Source organism: Seriola aureovittata, chromosome 14, assembly GCF_021018895.1.
Source record: "Seriola aureovittata isolate HTS-2021-v1 ecotype China chromosome 14, ASM2101889v1, whole genome shotgun sequence".
Lineage (NCBI taxonomy): Eukaryota > Metazoa > Chordata > Actinopteri > Carangiformes > Carangidae > Seriola > Seriola aureovittata.
Window position 1 is genome coordinate 13,135,008 of NC_079377.1, and position 20,398 is coordinate 13,155,405.

General features: G+C 41.9%; 1 protein-coding gene and 1 long non-coding RNA gene across 2 annotated transcripts in view; one reads left to right on the forward strand and one right to left on the reverse strand.

Moving 5' to 3' along the window:
* The window catches only part of LOC130181190 (uncharacterized), a 44,389-nt gene extending 34,550 nt beyond the window's left edge, over window positions 1–9,839 (reverse strand). Inside the window, exons 1-3 of the long non-coding RNA XR_008829535.1 lie at window positions 8,617–9,839; window positions 8,372–8,500; window positions 8,116–8,261 (exon numbers count right to left, since the gene is read on the reverse strand). This is a non-coding gene — a long non-coding RNA (uncharacterized LOC130181190). The remainder of the gene's footprint in view (window positions 1–8,115; window positions 8,262–8,371; window positions 8,501–8,616) is intronic.
* On the forward strand, window positions 99–18,873 carry crtac1b (cartilage acidic protein 1b). Its single transcript, XM_056395082.1, has 14 exons — window positions 99–436; window positions 1,971–2,167; window positions 2,567–2,703; window positions 5,898–6,054; window positions 8,130–8,264; window positions 8,385–8,527; window positions 11,412–11,548; window positions 13,176–13,258; window positions 13,548–13,648; window positions 13,751–13,919; window positions 15,085–15,230; window positions 15,486–15,528; window positions 15,613–15,756; window positions 16,037–18,873. Exons 1-14 carry the CDS (start codon window positions 252–254, stop codon window positions 16,162–16,164), a joined length of 1,905 nt encoding a protein of 634 aa, XP_056251057.1. The 5' UTR covers window positions 99–251; the 3' UTR covers window positions 16,165–18,873.
* Window positions 18,874–20,398: the final 1,525 nt, after the last annotated feature.

Here is a 20,398-nt window from a genome sequence, read left to right on the forward strand (position 1 = left end):
CCTCAACTGCCAGGACAACTGTGCGCTGTAGTGCAGTTGCAGAGGGTAGGACGCAAATTGTACCTCATGTGTGTTTTTCTACAGTGATCAAGTCGCATTGTTCTGCTTTTTAGTGCGAAGTGAATACATTTTTTGAAGGATGCGGAAGTGGCAGTTTTTTTGGGGGGATATAAACAAGACGTACAACATGATGATAGCCTTCCTCAATCTCAGCTCTTGTTTCAGCGGTGTGTTTTTCCCTTCAGGTGAGGATGTTGCTGTGGCTGGTTTTGTTCCTGCCTGCGCACTCCTCGGCTCAGCGATCAGAGCCCATGTTCTCAGCTATAACCAAGACCGTCCTTGCTCCTGACTACGACAACAACCCCACCCAGCTCAACTACGGAGTGGCCGTCACTGATGTGGATGGGGATGGAGACCTGGAGATATTTGTAGCTGGGTGAGAAACGCTTGCTCTCCCGAATGCGTTACAAGTGCTCAAGTTTTTTTTCATTATACACAGGTAGAGCAACTAATGAACTGCTGAGAGAATAGCTAATTGTAAAACAAAAGTGCAGTGTCATTTTCCAAGCTAAAGGTTGAAGGCAAAGGCAAAAGACTAAAAGACGGGAGATGGTAAGGGTGCCCGGAGGCTCACTCAGCTGATGAAAATAGATGTGATTGGATAAAGCGCCATTGATGGGAGCAGTTTGGCAAGCCTGCCTCTACCCAGCCAAGCAGCAATGAATTTCTCAGTGCTTAACAGAATATGGATGCACCAAAATGACCCTGCTTAATAAATGTAATTTAACCAAGCAATCATATTCAGCAGGTATGCTGGACAGGAGGGCATCACAAAACCTTTCAGAGGATGTCGTTTCATTGGAGGGTTAGAAAAATGTGAGGATGGAGAGGTTCAGTTTAATATACTGCTGTTGTTGACCTTTAGCACTTAAGTATAGCTTGGTATTTGATTTCAATATTCAAATTACACTATTATTAAACAGATGAAGATGGGACAAGTCACATAAAGTCACAGTGGTACCACTTCTGACTTCTGCAGTCAGAACAGAGAAGATGAGATTTTTTCCATCCTCTTTTCTGTGTCACGTTTACTGTCATTATCATGTCACCCCAAACATATCTCCTAGACCACAGTTTCAAAAGCTTTTGTAAGTTTGTATATCAAAATATTTCAGTTTTTTTAACCTAAATATTGATTTTGAACATGTTGCTTCACTCTCACATGTTGCAATAACAGGATGATTGATTCAAGTGGGACCCTGAAGAAAATTGAGAATTAATAGTCAATATCAGTTAATAGCTGTGTCAATACTGACTATAAAAAAAACACTTAATGTCTTACTGTACATTTTGTGGTCCTTTATGAATACTACATTTTCTGCTAAAGTTCAAACTGTTTTATTAATTTCAAATCGAGACATTTTCCATAAGCATTTTTTTTTTTTGTCTGTGGTCCTCTCACTGTGGCTCACTCAAAGGGTGATGTCATGTAAGTCTGAGCACCAATCAGGATTTAGCAATTTAGCAACATGTATGCTAGTAGCTGCAAATGTAGCATAAAGCTTCTAACCTCAGGTTGGGTAACCTCACTTCTTTCTAAGGCCATACCCAGGATTTTTTTTTTTTTTTCATTTTCAAACTTGTCTTCAGCCTCAACCAACCCCCCACCCCCCACCCCCCCCTGCACTCCCCAAGACCTAAAACAGACTTTGAAGATTTTAAATCAGGTTTTTCTGAAATTTTCAGGGGCTATAAAATCCAGTTTTACAAAATTCTGCATAACAGTTGGGTGAGTTCATCAATAAATGAAGCATCGTAAAATTGTTTTCAGGCTTTTTTAGGCAGCATCATTAGTTAATACGCATGACTTGGAGAATACAAATGGCACTGCATGATTTAGGCTTTACAATTCTTGCTCACAGTCTTACGAAAAGAACACATAACATCTTGCTATTGGTGTCTGCTGACAGCTACAACGGCCCAAATCTGGTGCTGAAGTACGACAAGCAGAGGAAGAGGCTTGTCAACATCGCTGTTGACAACCGCAGCTCCCCTTTCTATGCCCTGAGAGACCGACAAGGCAACGCCATCGGAGTGACAGCGTGTGACATCGACGGAGACGGTCGGGAGGAGATTTATGTGCTCAACACCAATAACGCCTTCTCTGGTACAGTACAAGCTGATACACTTCTGTGAATAAAAAATATATAGATGCATCATGTGCACACTCACAAAGGGATTATAAGTCTTTTCTTGTACAGAGACAAAGCAGGAGAATCAGTATGCAGATATTAAGCTTATCTCATCTGAGTCTTCATCAGATAACAGACAAGCTTTGTGCTGCTATTAATCAATCTGAGAGCTAGAGAGCGCACACTGCCAAAACTGCAACACCTCACCTCTATCATTTTTATAAAAACTCCTGCATCACATTCCTCACTTTCAGCCACAGCAGCCTGCTCTTGTGTTTCCAATCTTCCACACTTCTTGCATTGCATAATAACTCTTTACTCTCCGCACAATCTTTGCCTCTTTTGAACTCTCCTGAACGTCTCTCCGCATCAAGGTCGGGCAACATATTCTGACAAGCTGTTTAAGTTCCGTAATGGACGCTTTGAAGACCTACTGAACGATGACATTAACGAACACAGAGACGTGGCCAACCGTATGGCTGGGCGCTCAGTGGCCTGTGTGGACAGAAAGGTACGACACGCACAAACACAATCACAATCACACACACGGAGTACGGGTATATGCAGATCCACGCCACAGACACACACAAACTCCCCAGAGTGTCTTCTGTGTACATGCATGGTTGCCTCTGTTTGTTTACCAGTGATAACTCATGCCCTGCCTACGCCGCCCTTCTCAGCATGTGCTATGACAGTTCATTTGGGGGGAATGGTGTGCCATTTTCTCTCTTCTGTCCATCGCACCAGTGTAATTACAGGAGCCAGGCCTCGTTTGTTTTATAGAACATCGTACGAGGGGAGGAGTGATGACTGCACACTACTAACATTTGCTCTCTCTCGCTGTCTTAGTCCCTTTCCCATTGTTTTGTTCGCTCTTTCCACCTCCTTCACTCCTGTTTTTTCTCCCTCTGACTGACACGCTCACACTCTTTCTTTGTCTCTTATCTCATACCCACGTGTACAGTTCTCACTTCCAATCAGGGGAACGGGATAAAGGATGTAATAGCGGGAAGAGGACAGTAAGGATTACAATAGATTTTCTTTTAACCACAGTCCCATCTCACTGAGCACCGAGAGGTTATGCAGGTGCCAAAGCGATTTGAAAGATATCTACTTTTAATGGCTGATGCTTTTAGAGGAAGCCAAAACCCTGATGTGTGTTCTTCCATGCTAGTTCCAGCAGACAGGCAGAAAGACAGCGAAAGAGATTACATTTTGCTATTGTTGAACAGATTTTGAACAACAGCAGAAGGTTACACTGGCCAAAACCAGAGCATGTTGTATCGTTGGCTCAGTAGCTAATGCATTTGCTCCTGTTTACTCATAAATAAAGTGTTATCACCCAGGAAAATAGAGGAATAATTAGTCATTCAACCATTTTGTCTCTCCCAGTCTCCTTGAAAGTGACGTCCAATCATTAGTCTTTTACAAACTGATGAAGGTGACATATTGAGGGGTCTCGCATTGAACTGATGGATCGGTTCACTTTGTACTGGCAGGCAGGATGGAGCTTCTGACAGTAAGTGGATTCTAAAATCCAGAAAAACTGAAATACATTCTTCCATTGAAAAGGAGGAAATGGAAACGTTACATCAGAGGTGGGAGCTTATTCAGGCTCCACGGTGATCGCTGTAAAGGGCATGCAGTCACATATCCCTGCACCAACATGTACTTTGCAGGCATGCATGTCACACTATTCACAGTGCCAATTCCAGTGACAGAAATTAGCCTTGGGTGAAGACTTATTGAAAAATCATTGACTTTTAAGTTTGTTAAGTAACTGCCAGTGGCCTTCATTGTCGTTCCTTCTCATTTTGTCAAGTTGTAAGTGTGTGTGTGTGTGTGTGTGTGAGAAAGTGTGTGTGCGAGAGAGAGAGAAAGTGGTACCCACTCCTCCCACCTCAGCAGGCCATAATGTGACGCTTGATGACATTTACATCACCCAGTCTCATTTACTTTTCTTGTCTTGTAAAAATATAGTAAGGTTAACGCAAATGGTGAAATGGCGTGCATGTGTGTGCGTTTGCATATGTGCATGTGTTTGTATTGACTGAAATATGTTAGGCCTGGTGGGAAAGCTCATTGGAATCGAGTGTGTAGTCTATTAGCGTGGTTCCGTCTGTGAGTTTGTGTCTGCAGGGACTCTGACTGATAATGGAGTGTGAAATTAATCTCCAAAGGGAGGCAGAGGAAGGAGTAGGGAGAGAGGCGGAGAAAGAGGGAGTAAAGAATAGACAGGGTGAGGGGAGATAAAGGCGAAAGAAAAGGTTAGGACTGGGAAAAGGTGAAAATATGCAGATGATATTCAGAGATAGAAAATAATTTTAAAAAGATAGTTAAAGGATATGTGCGGTGAACTTTTTTCAAATCCCATGAAAAGACCAAAACCAACAAAGAACTGGTCTTACTAACAAGTATTGTCTGTGTAGCCAAAGCCTGATCTATATTATTCCTCAGTGCCATAAAGCTGCGTTGCTGTCCAAAAACAGTTGGATGACATATTCCTTCATTAAAACAAAGACCTTTTTTACATTGTAGTTTATTTTAGGTCACACACTGTCTGCTGGGATAAATATTCACTAGTAAATGTATTAATCTGCAGCTGAAAATAGTCCCCAAAGACTACACTATTCACTCACTATTTGAGTAAACTTTGCTAAAGTGTAAATGAAAAAAATAACTCCTGGACAAAATCATTGTCAGATCAAAAATAATGTAAGCTGTTTTACATACATAGCCTGTAGAAAATAGAAGATTATATCATTTTAAAAGATTAACATCATCTGTAGTTACCCATGGTCTTCAGGCTGAGCCACACAGAGGGTAGTGAAGTCAGAGAGCACTGAGACACAAACTAACCTATCGATGGGTTTGGATTTGTCATGGGATCTGTAGACAGTATGAAAGAACATATATATTGCCAGCCTAATGATCTGTTCCCTGATTACAAATAACATATTTTCTCACTTACCTCCAGCGATATTAAACCATGTAAGTAGTTTTGGTTTTATGTGAGCAGGTTTCTAGATACTATTTCTGCCTCCAGCCCAACACAAAGGAGGTGAATGAAACTGTCTGTGTTTGTGGTGCCGACAGCGCTGAAGAGCTCCATTTTAAAAAACCATTAACAATGCGTCTTTCCAGAAACCATGTCTTTTTTACTCTGGATAATCCACAGAGCACACTGTCATACACCTCCATTGTACTGAGGTGGCGTCTCAGCAGGTACAAGATACCACTGAAGACAAGTTGAAAAATATATAGTCTATTTGTTTGTTTTCAAATTTGGTGAAAGGTTAAAGGTTCTGCTGAATCATCAAAAGCTTTGTCAATTCACATGTCACTACACATGTGGTTTCTTATGGCTCTGCTTTGACGATATCAATAAATCAAATGTAAATCATTGTGTCGGCGACACACTCAAACCTGTAGGTGTGCTGCAAAGTTCAGGACACCATGATGAACTGCATGCAACAAGTGTAATAACTTGCAAAGAAAGCAGGGGCACTTTGCAATAAAGGATGTGCAGTGAAGAGTTTTTCTTGAGCTGATCTTTCACTGACAGCGTGGCTTTTTCTGAGCCTACAGGAAAAAGCATAACATCATATTTATTACTTCTGGGGCAACTGAGAGTATGAAATCATCTGTATCAAAAAAACAAAACAACTGAAATTAAATAAAAACAATATTTACTTTTCTTCCCAGGGTACAGGGCGTTATGCTATCTACATAGCTAACTATGCCAGCGGCAACGTCGGTCCTCATGCTCTCATAGAAATGGACGAGGGAGCGAGTGACCTTTCGCAGGGCGTCATTGCCCTCTCCAGTGTGGCGGAGGAGGCTGGAGTCAACAAGTTCACTGGTAGGTGTGTGTGTGTGTGTGTGTGTGTGTGTGTGTGTGTGTGTGTGTGTGTATGTGTGTGTGTGTGTGTGTGCGCATGCGTGCGTGCGTGCGTGTGTGTGTGTGTGTGATGAAAGATCATCCAGCACTACTGGACCTTCAGTCTGATTTATACAGACATCTGCAGAGGAGCATGTGCTCGTTGTACCCAGAGAGTCTGAAATATAGGACTTTAGTACAGAGAGGGTGCTAGACAGGAGGAGAGTAAAGGAGAGCTGGAGAGGTGCCCGGCGAGAAAAAAAGAAAGAGCGAGAGGAAGAAAGAGAACACGATGGGAGTAAGCGTGAGAGAAAATAGAAAGGACTGGAGAGAGAGGAGTGTTAGTGGGCTCTTTTGGCCCCGTCAGCTGTTTACTCCAGTCAAAGTCACAGGGAAGAGAAGGGGAAGGGCGGCACATACATACATCAGACCAGCTCAACAGCCCAGAGATGGCATTTATCACGGGCTAGTGTGGTTCCCCCAGACTTTGAAGGTTTGAATACAAGTGGCTGCGGATGCCACTAGCACCGTCTTTTATGTGCAAATAGCTCAGTCACAGTCAGTCTGATCCAAGTGTTACATGCCAATAAGGACCGGAAAGACTTTATTTTCTGTGGAGGTTAACTGGAAGTTGATGGTGTTACTCCCTGATTTGTGCAAAATAGCGCAGACATTTCCTGTCTGTCTATACTGTCAGGTATTGAATGAAGGCAAACAGGCTGAATTCATCTTAGTCTTCTAGTCAGAGACACAGGCTTGAAGAAATGAGGTGTAACAAGTTGATGTTTGTATTAATTCCACGTGCAATAAATGCATCTAATTCAAACATACCATTCATCTTAACCTTAGTCCTTAGACTTTGTGGGCAGTTTTTTAATCATGTTGACGTTTTACTGTATTTTTAATGTGTGTAAAGTTTCATGCCTTTTAACGCAATGCCTTTTTATATTGTAAACTAAAAAAGAATTTCCTCTTATAGGAGGCTAAATATTTTAACTGAATTGAGCTAATTGAACTGCAGCATTTAAATGATTACGAAACTGAATGGATGACCTTGAAATTGATTTTTTTTTACTTTGAAAAATAGCACTTAAACTGACTTGGATCAATGTAACCCTGTGATGGATACCTGTTTTGGTAAAGAAGAAGAGAACAGTAAATGCCAAAATAAACTATTTCACCATGATTTGTTACATAGACCATCATGAGTAATAAAAAATGCTGCCTCTATGATACTTTGTTGTAACAACTGAAAAGTCCTTGATGCTGACGCCTAGGTAAGCTTTTGAAGTGGGACATGACTTTGTGTTCGTGTGTAACAGAATCATCATCTTTTTACATGCAGGAAGTCATTTAAGCCACCAGGGGGGCAGAGTGAGCTGGCTCACATTCGCTGTGAATGATGTACGGTAGATGGCTTTGTCATCAAACTGCCGTTAATCAGAGCAGAGGGACAGTCAGTGAAGTTGTATATCTAATGGTTACATATCTCTGGAGAGACGTTAGTGGTTTATGGCCGTAGGGGGCGAGTGATATTTGTCTGGGCTGATGGAGCGGGCCAGTAAATCAGGAGCGAGTTCTCACTCACAGCACTGACTCTGCATACTGGAAGGGCAATCAAAGCCCTTTCAGCTCCATAATTAGACTGTGCTGGTCTGAGATGAGACACTTTAGCGTGACACTTCACTTTATACAATGTCATTGGAAAATCCGGGGGTGATACTGACTGTATCGAACAGTCACAAAGATCTTTTCACAAGGAGAAAATTACTGTTAGCTTTTGGTTAGTGCGAAAGATTCCCAGCATGTGTTACGCCTTTGCATTCTAGTATTTGTTTGCGCTCGTGCCTAGGTGTGTTTATCTGTGTGTTTGTCTGTGTGAAACCCATCAGAGCCTTTATCTGTCCTGCTCAGAGGAAATTGCCTGTAAAGACAATAATGATCTCTTGCCGTTCAGTTTTGTTCATCCTCTCCTTCTGTTCTCTCTCTTTTTACACCCATCCTGCTTCAATTTTTAGTTTTTAAAAAGAAAAGTCTTCTTACCCTTTTATGTGCAGGAGGGCGAGGTGTAGTGGTGGGTCCCATCGTCAGTCAAACGCTGTCCGATGTGTTTTGTGACAACGAGTACGGACCCAACTTCCTGTTCAAGAACAATGGAGATGGAACTTTCACGGATGTGGCGCAGCAGGCTGGTGAGAGAAACAGTGCAGCTTAACCTCAGTCAAGTCTCAACATGTCACATGAAGCTGGTGCAAAAACAATACACAAGGTAGTCTTCATTGTTATAATAGTGTATTACCAAATAACTGCAGGTGTGGAGGACCCCATGCAGCATGGCAGAGGGGTTGCTCTGGCAGACTTCAACCGCGACGGCAAGACAGACATCGTCTACGGGAACTGGAATGGACCTCACCGCCTTTACATGCAGCTGAATAACCGCAAACAGAAGTTCAAGGTGGGTTCAAATGTGGTTCCTGGGTATTTAACAACTCTACTTGCACACGTTACACATTTAAATGCAGTGTAGGCTATATATGTATTTACCTGTTCCAAATGTTCGCACTCAAACGTAAGCTGCAAACAGAGAAAAGCAAGGACACATGGACACACAAGTAGTTGTATGCAGAGTGAGAAAATGGGGGTTCAGAGAAATGTTAACCGTCATGCCTCCTCACACCTGACCTATCCCTTCAGAAAGCAGGGACATCTTTTTAGGGGTCAATTAAAGGGTCAACATGTGATTATTGGTTTTGGACAGTTCTAAAAACAAAAGAAATCATCAGGTGAAGTCTGATTGAGTCAGAGTGAGGTTGTTGTTCTCTTTTCTACTCCCGCTGACCAGATCAATGTCTGATGAACTGGCAGCACAAAGACAGCAAATCTCGTACACTCTGAATCACAGACTTATCAATGCTTGTAGGAGGGTGGGGAATTAGCACTAGTCGCCGCAGACTCACTTTGGGACTGAATGGCATTTAAAGACAGAGGAGTGGTGATTTATAATTTTTCACTCAACTCCTGTGAAACAGCCAGAAGCGTGCATGTGTTTGCGTGGCACAGTTAAGAGCAGCAGAGACGGAAACGGCCTCTGCTGCGTGTAAATCTGCAGAGGTTTTGTTGCTTGGTGATCTATGCGTCAGCACCTGCAACTGCATCTTTTACCAAAGAGATAAACGTCACGGTAGACATCTTTATAGGGGTCAAATAAGGGGTTAATGTGTGATGGTTAGCCCAGAGGCAATTCCATCAGCATGACACACACACATACACACATGCTCTCAAATACACACATGAACACGCACAAGACAAATTGAATTAGCTAGCCATTGTTTTTTTGTTTTTTTAAACCAAGATTGTTAAATCACAAGCCCACAACACATTTAAGACCCTTCTCCCTCCCACACAAGCTGACACTCCCACTCGCCTGTATTGACCTTTGGCATGCATAATGAAGCTGTTGTATCACTCCAGTAAACCGCTAATTAAATTGGGCTGAAACAGCCGCTTGCCTGGGTATTGGAAAGTGCCGATTAGGCCTGTTTGGGCTTTAATTAAAATCTATTGCAGAGGTTTTCCTTGCAATAGGTTTAACACACTCACACACGCAAAAACACACCCACATATCTAATATGTATTTAAAGAAATGGAAAAAGTCTAGCGTAGAAGTTTCCCTGGTTATTGTTTACCAAAATCAGAGCTCATAATCAATGAAGATAAAGTCATTGAGAAGTGGTGTTTAAAAAGATTATTTAATTATAATTATAGCCAATTATTGATATCATTATTGTTTTTTCAGCATAATGAGCAAACACTCAAGAATACAAATATTTCTAATTTTGTTTACATTACATTTTGAGATATTTTACGTGTATCAAATCATAGATCAAATAATTTCTTTCTCAAAGTTGCACCCCTCTTTATCTGTAAGCCTCATGTTTCTGTGCTTCATTTTTGTTTTGGTAAAAGTCCTTTTTCTTTTTCCTTATTGCACATCTATCCATTCACCTAATGGTATAGTAAATGTAAAGCTGTTCCTCTCTCCCTCATGGCCTTAGTTGGCCATCCCCTCTCCTTCACCTGAGAAGCAGAAGGTCACTGTGGGCAGCCCCCCCCTGCAGCTTTATGAGCCTTATAATTAAAACAGGGAGTAAATACTGGAGGGAGTGAAGGGCTGCTCTATAACTCTTCTCCGACTTATCACCATGTCACTGAAGCGAGGAGATATCTGTTACTTTCTCGTGCAAAAACTCCTCTGCTGAGGAGACTTTTTCGGGCAGGAGAGTTGCAGTCTACTTTTCTGTTGCCAGAGGATGTAAAAAGGGTCTTTGTTCTTATCTTTAGGCTTCAGATGAAACTCTTTGCCAGGGTGACTTACAGTGAGTGAGGGAACAGATGACAGATCAGTGTCTAACTCAAGGACTGGACACCGATTATTGATGGACGTGTTGTCTGTTGTGAAGATTGAACCAGTGACCTTATGTTCCAGGTTATGGAACCATCTTTCTACCCACTGGCTCGGCTCACGCCATCTGTCCTCATGTTAAATTTAATACATCCAGGACGCAGAATGTAATAAAAACAGGTTGTAGAAAGTTCAAGAGAAAATCCTCAAAATTCTGGGGTGTGAGGGGTTGCGGTTTCTCTGCTGATAAATGACAGTCGCTGTGGTGTTTGTACAGTGCACTTCACTTGGCTGTCAAACTGCATCTTTTTTTTAGATTTCTTTGCAAGAATGTAGTACAAGAGAGAACAACATGCACTTTCTAACTACTCAGTGGAAGTGACTGACAAATCAGACAAAAACAAACAGAACTTTGGGTGTGAACGACATGTTTCCCATAAAAGACCAAGCACATTTTAGAATTACATTTTATAGAATTTAAAATAAACATATAGAGTGAGAAAGCATTTACTCTATGTTTAAAAAAATGTTGGATGTATTAGTAATCCTAACCCTAGCTGTTACCCAAAAACAGACAATTATAGATAATTAAATTAGAGCAGAATTCGCTGAAAAAGGAAAAAGAGGAGAATTTATGAATTATGTGACAAAACCAAGCAGTTGCAGATGTGATGTAACTGTCCCTATGCACAAATACGTGATGAGCATGGCAATAAAGACACATTTTGTGAATCAATTCACTGCAGAGCAACTCAGAGCACGTCCGGTCCGTGATCAGAATTTGGTTATATCTGATTCAGTGTGTTCTGTGGTCACTGTTGCTGCATTTTCTGATTTGTTCTGTCCAAAAAAAAAATTCCTGCATGTGTGTGTGTGTGTGTGTGTGTGTGTGTGTGTGTGTGTTTCACTGATGTACATGTGCGTTTGTTTTTCTCAGGACATAGCATCCCAGAAGTTCGCCATGCCGTCCCCGGTTCGCACCGTTATCGTTGCAGACTTTGACAACGACAACGAGCTGGAGGTCTTCTTCAATAACATCGCCTACAGGGGCCCCTCCGCCAACAGGCTGTTCAGGTACTCACACAAATATAACACACACACACACACACACACACACACACACACACACACTCACATTTACATACACACATGTTGTACATATGGCAATATACGGCAGTAAGTTTTAATAGCACTTTGATGATTAGCTTAATGGACTACTCTTGCATCTTGATTTAATATTCTAAAACTGGGCTCAGAAGCTGAGAAGAATTTAAAAATCCCAGCCAAGGATACTTATCTAGTCTGGCATCCCGCCTCCTCCTCCACACATGAATGAATCTTTCATTAAGACAGTTTTAGGTCTCTTTTTGGCTCACGGTTTGGCTTCCTCTCTAGATAATATTAATGAACTCAGCTCTCAAAATGCAATATATGATACATATCAATTGTAAGGACTTAACAGTAGAATAAACTCATCCTGTCTGAATAAAAATCTGATCTGGCATATTTTTCTGAACAGGATGCAGCAATCATGATGAATTTTGCCATGAGCTGGTGGGTCAGTTCAAACTGAATATCAATAATCAGTGTAAGCCCCAAAGATTTCCTGGATCAGAGTATTCCTGCATGTCAGGTCGTTGGAGGACATATTTTGTCTTTCTGGACACGATGATGGTCTGACAGGGGTCACTGCTCTATAGCCCGTGGCTCTGCTCCATTGTGTAGTATGGAGATGAATCAGCTAATTTAACTCTGCTCTCTGGCACTGAAGAAAAGCTCAAACTATTGTGCCCAAGCTAATTAATTCAATACAACTAATCAATATTTAGCTGAGCTGTGGGGTTTAACAGCCAGGATCAGCACATCAGTGCACTGTGAAATGAAATTATAACTTAAGGAAAGTTGGAAATGCTTTATCACTTCAGGTACATGGCAGCTGGTCATGTATATAGCAAGGACGGGCTTTGAAAATATTATTCAATTGTGAAGTTGCAATGTCACATAGCAAATACTCCATTACAAGTCAAATAAAAAAAAGTATTGTCAGAAAAATTTATTTAAGTTCAGCGTCACAAGTAAAAGCTGACTGGCCCCTCTTTCATGTTATATATAATAATATTAGAGTATTAGCTCTGATGCGTTAACATGTAAGCAACATTTTAATGCTGATCTGGTTGAGGGGAACTCATTTTATCGGTAACACTTTAAGTCCTTCGGCATTTATAAGCAGTATATAAACATGTCATGAATGCTTTATAACACTCTATAATGTAATTGGAGGCATTTTAAGTTGTCCTTTATATATAGCACTTGTCAACAATTATAGCGTCTCCTATGAAGACATATTGTATATTATTGCTGCTGTGATTTACTACATTATTATTCATTGTCTGTTTATACACCAGCCTCTTCTTACAGGTGCCTACAGGAGGAGGAGGAGGTTGGATTTTTAGCTGTTGACAAACACATTAATTACATTAATAAAGCTATCATACAGTTAATAACTATAAAACTATAATGATTAGTTACATTAGTAACAAATAACTGTGTTGCCAAATGAATGTGGTGGAGTAAAAAGTCAAACATTGCTCTTTGAGAACCTCAAAATTGAACTTAATTGAGCTTATATACTTGTAGTGGCCATGGTATCAATGTTTTACAGTGACTGCTGGGTAATTGCTGTGATGTTGTGATTTGACAGGGTGAGCAGGAGAGAGCATGGAGACCCCCAGATAGAAGAGCTGAATGTTGGGGAGGCATCGGAGCCTGAAGGACGAGGAACCGGTGAGTGTGGCAGAACAAACAGGTGTCCAACAACTCAGCATGAGCGATGGGACACAGTGCAAGAACAAGCCTCATGTCTGATATTCCAACATCTTTCCATTAGATGGCACCAGAGCTCCACTAGGGATCAGAGTTTCCTCATGAGCTTTATAAAAGAAAAAAAAAGACGTGTTCTACATAATTAGCTCTATGACTGCTGAAACACAATGCCCATGTTTCCCTGCATGAGGAGGATAAATGTTATGTAGGCTGTTTCCTGAAGTGCATCATTACTGTGATGGATATCCAGGAGCTGTAGCCACAGACTTTGATGGTGATGGGCGTCTGGAACTGCTGGTGTCTCACGGTGAAAGTGCAGCACAGCCGCTTTCTGTCTATAAAGTCAACCAGGTGAGTGTCAGACATCTTAAAAGTATCCAAATCAGTCTGACACTCTAGGCAGTGTAATCTGAACAGAAACCCACATTTTTCTTATTCTGTCTTGTGTCTTAGGGCACCACTAACTCATGGCTGCGGGTGATTCCACGGACCAGGTTTGGTGCATTCGCCAGAGGAGCTAAAGTTGTGGTGTACACAAAAAAGACCGGCCCACACACACGGATCATCGATGGTGGCTCGGGATACCTGTGTGAGATGGAGCCTGTCGCCCACTTTGGCCTTGGTAACGCTGACACACAAATGTTGCAGGGATCCACCTTGTGCTGACTGGAGTTAATTTGTTGATTATTTTGGTGATTAATTGGTTAATTGTTTTGTCTATGAAATAGAAATCGAGGGTTTCAAAAGCAGTGAAAAAATAGGTCATGGTGACGTCTTTAGATTTCTTGTTTTATCTGACTCAAAGCCAGAAACCCAAAGGAATTTAATTTACAACAAATCCTCACATTGTAGAGGATGAATGTGAACATACTTTAGTAAATTGTTTCAGCTTTACTCTCTGCTAACGGATAGACAGACAGAGAAACTGACACAATCAGCATTACAGAGAGCAGCAGTAAGAAGGAAAATGAAAGCATTGTTTTAATACCTTCAGCCTGATTAGGAACCCATGGGAGAGTGAGATGTCTGTGGGTGGGAGCTGGGTGGACAAATAGGGAAGAGATGGGGGACAGGTGTTGCAGCTGGAAGCCAGCCCGGTTTGTGAGGAGCCGGCTCCCTGTCTCTTCCTGCCCCCCCCTAGGACAGTCTTCTGGTGGTCATCCAGGCCTGGTAGCCCACCCACTGCTGCTCCCTGGCCCTGCTCACTGAGCCTGTTCAGTATCAGGACTGTACAAGCACAGATCAACTCTGGAGGCCCTCAGTTTTAATGCCTGATTACTCAGAACACACGCTAAGAGCAAACTTTCCACACCACGGTGGCTTCAGAGCAGACCTCCACATTTGCAAAATGCGTCACTACTTTGTAAAATGCGCTCCCCACCACTAAATGTGAGGGTGTCATGTGGGAGCAGAGCAGGTGAAATATCCTTTGGCGCTCAGGCAGCACACCTGCTGAGTGGATCGCTGTCTGGCTCAGTAACTCAAGATCTGTTTGCATTAAAAATGCCACTTTAATTAAGGGCTGCAGAGGCCCTCTGGAGAGGGGCTCTCTATGCCTGATTAAAATAGTTAATGGAGAGAGAAGAGGAGGGTGCCACTCCGACTCTCACTATGTGTGTGTGTGTGTGTGTGTGTGTCAGTGAAAAACAGAGGAAGGAGGAAACTCAGTGAGAACAACCCATGACAACCTACAGTTTGTAGTGTACTGTATGAGCCTTCAAGGCTAAGTCATAGTCATATGAACATTTGTTTGTGTGTGTTGTGTCTTTGTGTGTGTGTCTGACCAGGTAAGGATGTAGCAACCAATGTCGAGGTGTACTGGCCAGATGGTCGGTCAGTGGCCCGACCCCTGGAACCTTCGGAGATCAACACAGTGCTGGAGATCGACTATCCAAGGGACGAGGAGGAAGTCACTCCTACTGTGGAGATAGAGGTACAGCAGTGATTCACACTAAAATCCTAAAATCTCGTCAAGGATCATTAGGCTTTGTAGATTCGCCAATATGCGCAGAGTTTCAAAATGACCTTCTTTGGTGCTCCCAGTGGTAACATCAAAAAAGCTCAGGAGCAGGAGCCCCACTAAAGCACAATATCAACTGACATGATACATCTTTTATCAGCTTTAAAGAATTTTAATGTTCGGTTTAGAGCTATTCTTGTTTCTGATTGGACTGACTGTTTCTTGCAGTGTGGTGATGGCTTTGCGTTGAATGAGAATGGCCGCTGCACTGGTAAGTTGAAAAGATTCATCAACCTGTCCACCACTCTATGCTTGTGCCCTCGTTTAAAATCAAGTTTACCTCCCCCTCCCTCAGACAAAGATGAGTGTACCCAGTTCCCCTCTGTGTGCCCCTCTGACCGCCCCGTCTGCACCAACACCTATGGCAACTATAAGTGCCGCGCCAAGAGGAGATGCAACCAGGGCTTTGAGCCCAACGATGATGGGTCAGCCTGTGTGGGTGAGTGGTCCTGGCAGAGTCGAGGTAGACTTAGCTGGATTACTAAGATCTGGAGAACAAAGGAAGCACTGCCAGAGAACGAGATGCCTTAAGCTGCCTTAATTACTCTGGTTTTGAGTAAAGGCTTAAAGGTGCTAACATTCCTCTGACTGTGTCCCCTCTCTGCACCCCACTGTCTTGCATGACTAACTCCCCCATGTGAATGAGCTCTCTTTCAGCCATAAAGACGCAGATGTTGGCTAACGTTTCCCTGCCCTCTGTTTTCCCTCTTTTTCTGCAGCCCAGGTGGCTTACTTTGGAGGTACACGGTCTTCTGGGGAACGCAAGTGGTCGGGCCTTTCTTTCTGGTTGCTTTCTGTCTCTGTGCTACCACTCCTCTCTACCCATCTTCAGACTGGACTACTGTAGCCGTCACTGTCTTCTCCCCATCATAACTCTCTCCACTGCTGAATGGGGATGTACAGAAACTCACGGAGAAAACTGTTCACTGAAACATCTACTCCTCCTTCTCCTCTATGGATCTCGACTATCTTTTTCCATCAGTTATTTACAGTTTGGCCCCTCCTCACCATGGCTATGTGTCACCTCTTGGCTCCCGGCCCCCTCTGGACTATAAAGAAACACACAGGGAGCATGCTCGCTGGGAGCTACAGGGTTAAGAACTAACTGTGTCACACCCGCAGAGCCCTCACGTCATCACCTGGCACTTATCTTAGTGGGACCTGAACTGAGGCCAAGTCAATAAGTGGAGCCGCAGTGTATAAACCTCTGCACATACAGAAGACAGATCTACTGGCTCCACAGACTACATTCATTAGAGACACGCTGAGGCCCCATCTGTATCTCCACACCGCCGCTATGTTAATCCTAACAATGTCACTCTCGTTCTTATTATGGGCTTACTGGGATGCTGAGGTACACCAGGAATCCACGCTGTAGGTTTTGTCTGTGTGTGTGTGTGTGTGTGGGCGAGTGTACTACAAAGAGGCAGTCGGGCAGAGAAACATATGCCACACCATCTGTCTCGGATGATGGGTTACATTTTGTTACCTATGAATAATATAACAGCACAGTTAAGAAGATAAACACACGAGTATGAGCACAAGAAGAGTTTTAAGTACAGTAACTGGAAGGTGTACTTGAACTTATCATCATTTATTTAGCAATTTCCAAGTCATTTGCCAAATAATGTAGAGCCACTCTAAGTTGTAAATATTAAATGAGCATCAGCTCAAATTATTTACTGTATTTACCAACGGTCATAACTCAATATTTATTGCTTTTTCTTCCTAATGAAATTTAATAAATGTCAGGGAGCAAGGATGTGAAGATAAGTTTGTGGTGAAGTTTCTTGCTCATGCTGAAGATGTCAATATAGTGCAATAAAAATCTACCACAATTTTCTTATAATTTAACATCTGCAAATGTAAAGTTTTCGGCATTGGTAGCTGGAAAGTGCACATGAACCTATCAGAATTTATTTAACAATTTAAATTACTAAATCACTCGCCACATAGTAGAAAACCACAAAGGATAAGGCTGGTGATGTGCTATATATTTGTTATTGTCAACAAATTGCATGAAATTCTCGTAATACCAAGAGACTAACTTTCCTACCCTGTTTGTGTCATGTATAGTTTCATCTTTTAAATACATTTCGTAATAAATAATTTCCTAAAACAGTTGGCCGCTGTAGCTTTCAGCACATGTTAATCAAACAGGAGTAAATAGTGTTTTTGTTGGAGACTATTTTCAGCTGCAGACTTTGTGTGCTACAGTATTTACGGCAGCAGGATGGTTAATGTGGGATTTACTCGAAATAAAATACATGGCACTAAGTTCAACTGTGTAGCTCCTTGATGTATGCAAATACTATTTGAACAACAGTGGATGTCAGTAGCACAGAGGAACAAGCTCGGTCAGGCTTTGGATGGAAGCAATATTTTATTTGTCTGATCAATCAAAGGAGCTATTTGTAAGTTTTGCTATTGGTACATCGCAAACGTTAGCATTAACAGCTGTTGTGAAGCAGTCTTGAAGAAACGTTGTGAGTTCAATAACAAACTTTGTTAATATACTCACCAAGAGCAGTGGAAAGAAACGCCAACGTTAACTCTTGACGTTTACCCTTCATGTTTACTCACTCTATCACGTCTTTACTTCTACGGAAGTTAGCATGCTAACTAGCTAGCCCCGGCCCATCCTGTAGCCCCAAATCTGCCGTGAACATATCGCTGCTCAGAGGACGTATTATAAAATCTTGTCATGTAAATGCAAAATGCACAAATAGTCGTTTAATTGTTTGATTTGTTGACAATAAGAAAAAATTGCTTGCTCGTGTACTGTATTGCAATCTAGTTTCACATAACGTTCATGGTGAAGCCTTCGATTTAGAGCAGTACAACACAAAAGCACACCACCCTTCTTTTTTTTTTCCGCTTTGTTTTTGGTGAAAATTTAACTATACAGAAGTAATTTTTGTCCGGCTCCCACATGTTTCTTGAAATTTTATAGGAGTTCAATAAACGTTTTGGCTGATAATATGTTGACAGCTGATGCTGACTGACGGATTGTTGCTTCCACATTATTCTGCAGGGCAGCATCAATTCTCCTCTCAGCAATCCCAGTGCTGAGGCTGTGCAACACAACTTGTATCTTATCCAGTGTTAGACCACAATCACTGTCCTAGCAGGGGATAGATCCATCATCAAGTGTTGGCCAGTACAGTCCTCCAGGGTAGAGGATGTGTGAGTGAGTGTGTGTGAGTGTGTGTGTGTGTGTGTGTGTGTGTTATGCTTCATTGGCTTCTCCCTATTCACACGCTGAGGCAAGTGTTATATATTTTGGACATTTTTAGCCAAAAGACCTCACACATTCCATTTAAGAAACAGCACCAAACGCTGCCGCTTGACATCAGCCTGCTAATGAGTTGGACCCAAACCACAGATGCCACCTGTAAATATCAAACATTTCAGCTGAGATTTAAAGACTGAACTTATTTCTCTTTCAGACATTTTTAATGAAAACTAAGAAGCATCAGAGCATGAAAAACCAATAAACAAATGATGATGGATGTGTTAAAGCAATTAAAATTACTCACCATGGATCTCCGTTGGATCCGTGTCGACGATGTTGTCATGCTCTCTGTGTAGGCCAAAGAATCTGTGGAGAGTAAGAGTTACCCAGGGTTCAGCAAGATCGTGTCCACTCCAGTCAAATACTTTAATACGTCTGCACAGAAATTTTCACCAACAAATTTATCAAAGAGGGTCAAATGAGGTTACTGCAAAGATGTTTTTGTAAGGATAGGCTGGAAAATTTTTTGTAGTTTGAATAACACTCTTGGGTCAGACTTGAACTGTGTGACCAAGGTCTGATATGTAAGCTCACAGTTTGCATGAACAATAAGTGTTTATCAAAATTGCACGCTTTAAAAGGACATTCAGATGTTTTTATCCCTATTGCTCACATTCTCCTACTTAAACTCCACAATCCTAATGGCGGTGTATTCATTTGCTGTCAGAGACGTGGTTGTGCGAATCAAGTTTGTATCTTTTCCTAAATGTGTTGAAATGGGTTGTGGCATTTCAGCTAATTCTGAAGTTTGTAAACAGACAAAGGATACCACTGAAGATTGTTGGTTATTTGACATTTCTTAGCTATAGGTACATGCAACTAAACATACTGTGTGCAGTATTTATTGTATCTGCTCTGTGCATTCAAACATGGTATATCACAGGTTATCATAGAAAACTCAATTCAGATATGAAGCTTTTCTGTGTCCAGTGCAACTGGAGTTCATGAGGTAACGCTGAAGAAAATAAATGAAAACACAGTACACACAGTGATTGAGTACTCTGCTCAAACACTTACTTTAGACATTTTCGAGAAGTAGAATTATATATTTTTGGGACAGAGTGGAAGCACATGACTACAGAAAGGTTGAGAAACTACAATACCACTAAGAACAAGATGAGCCTTGAAAGAAATTCATTATGATTCTCAAACTGCATAATGTAGCTGTACAGTGTCATTGAACGATGTCCATGGACCTTGCAGAAAGGATGTGCGTGTGTGTGTGTATGTGTGTGTGTATGCGTGTGTGTGTCTGGCATGGTCACTGCCACGGCATTGTTTGTGTCCCAGAGGCTCCAGCTGTGTTTCTTTCTGCTGAAATGAACTGAAAGTAGAGATGTCCCTGTGCAAAATAAAAACCTGGAACACAATGCTCAGTGTGCTTGTATGTGTCTGTGTGTGTGTGTGTGTATGTGTGTGTCAGGGGAGTTTGGACCTGTATGTGTGTGTGTCTATGTGTCTTTGTAACCATGTGCAGCCTGTTTGTGTGTGGGCTTGTGCTCCATGTGGAAAAATAATCCAAATGTATTTTTTTTGCGCTTCAGACCACCAATCACATAATGTCCTATAAACAGCAATTGCACATGGTACACACGCCATGAAGCGTTCACAGAAACTGACAGAAGATCAGATACGGAAGGATATGTTAAGAAAATATTTGTACTGTACGGAAATGGCCAGGAAAAAAAGAAGCGGAAGGAGCCGAGAAGAAAAAGCTGTATAAATCTGGATGTATACACTGTAGTGGTCATTTCTTTTTAGCTGCAGCCAGAGACTATGTTCGTTT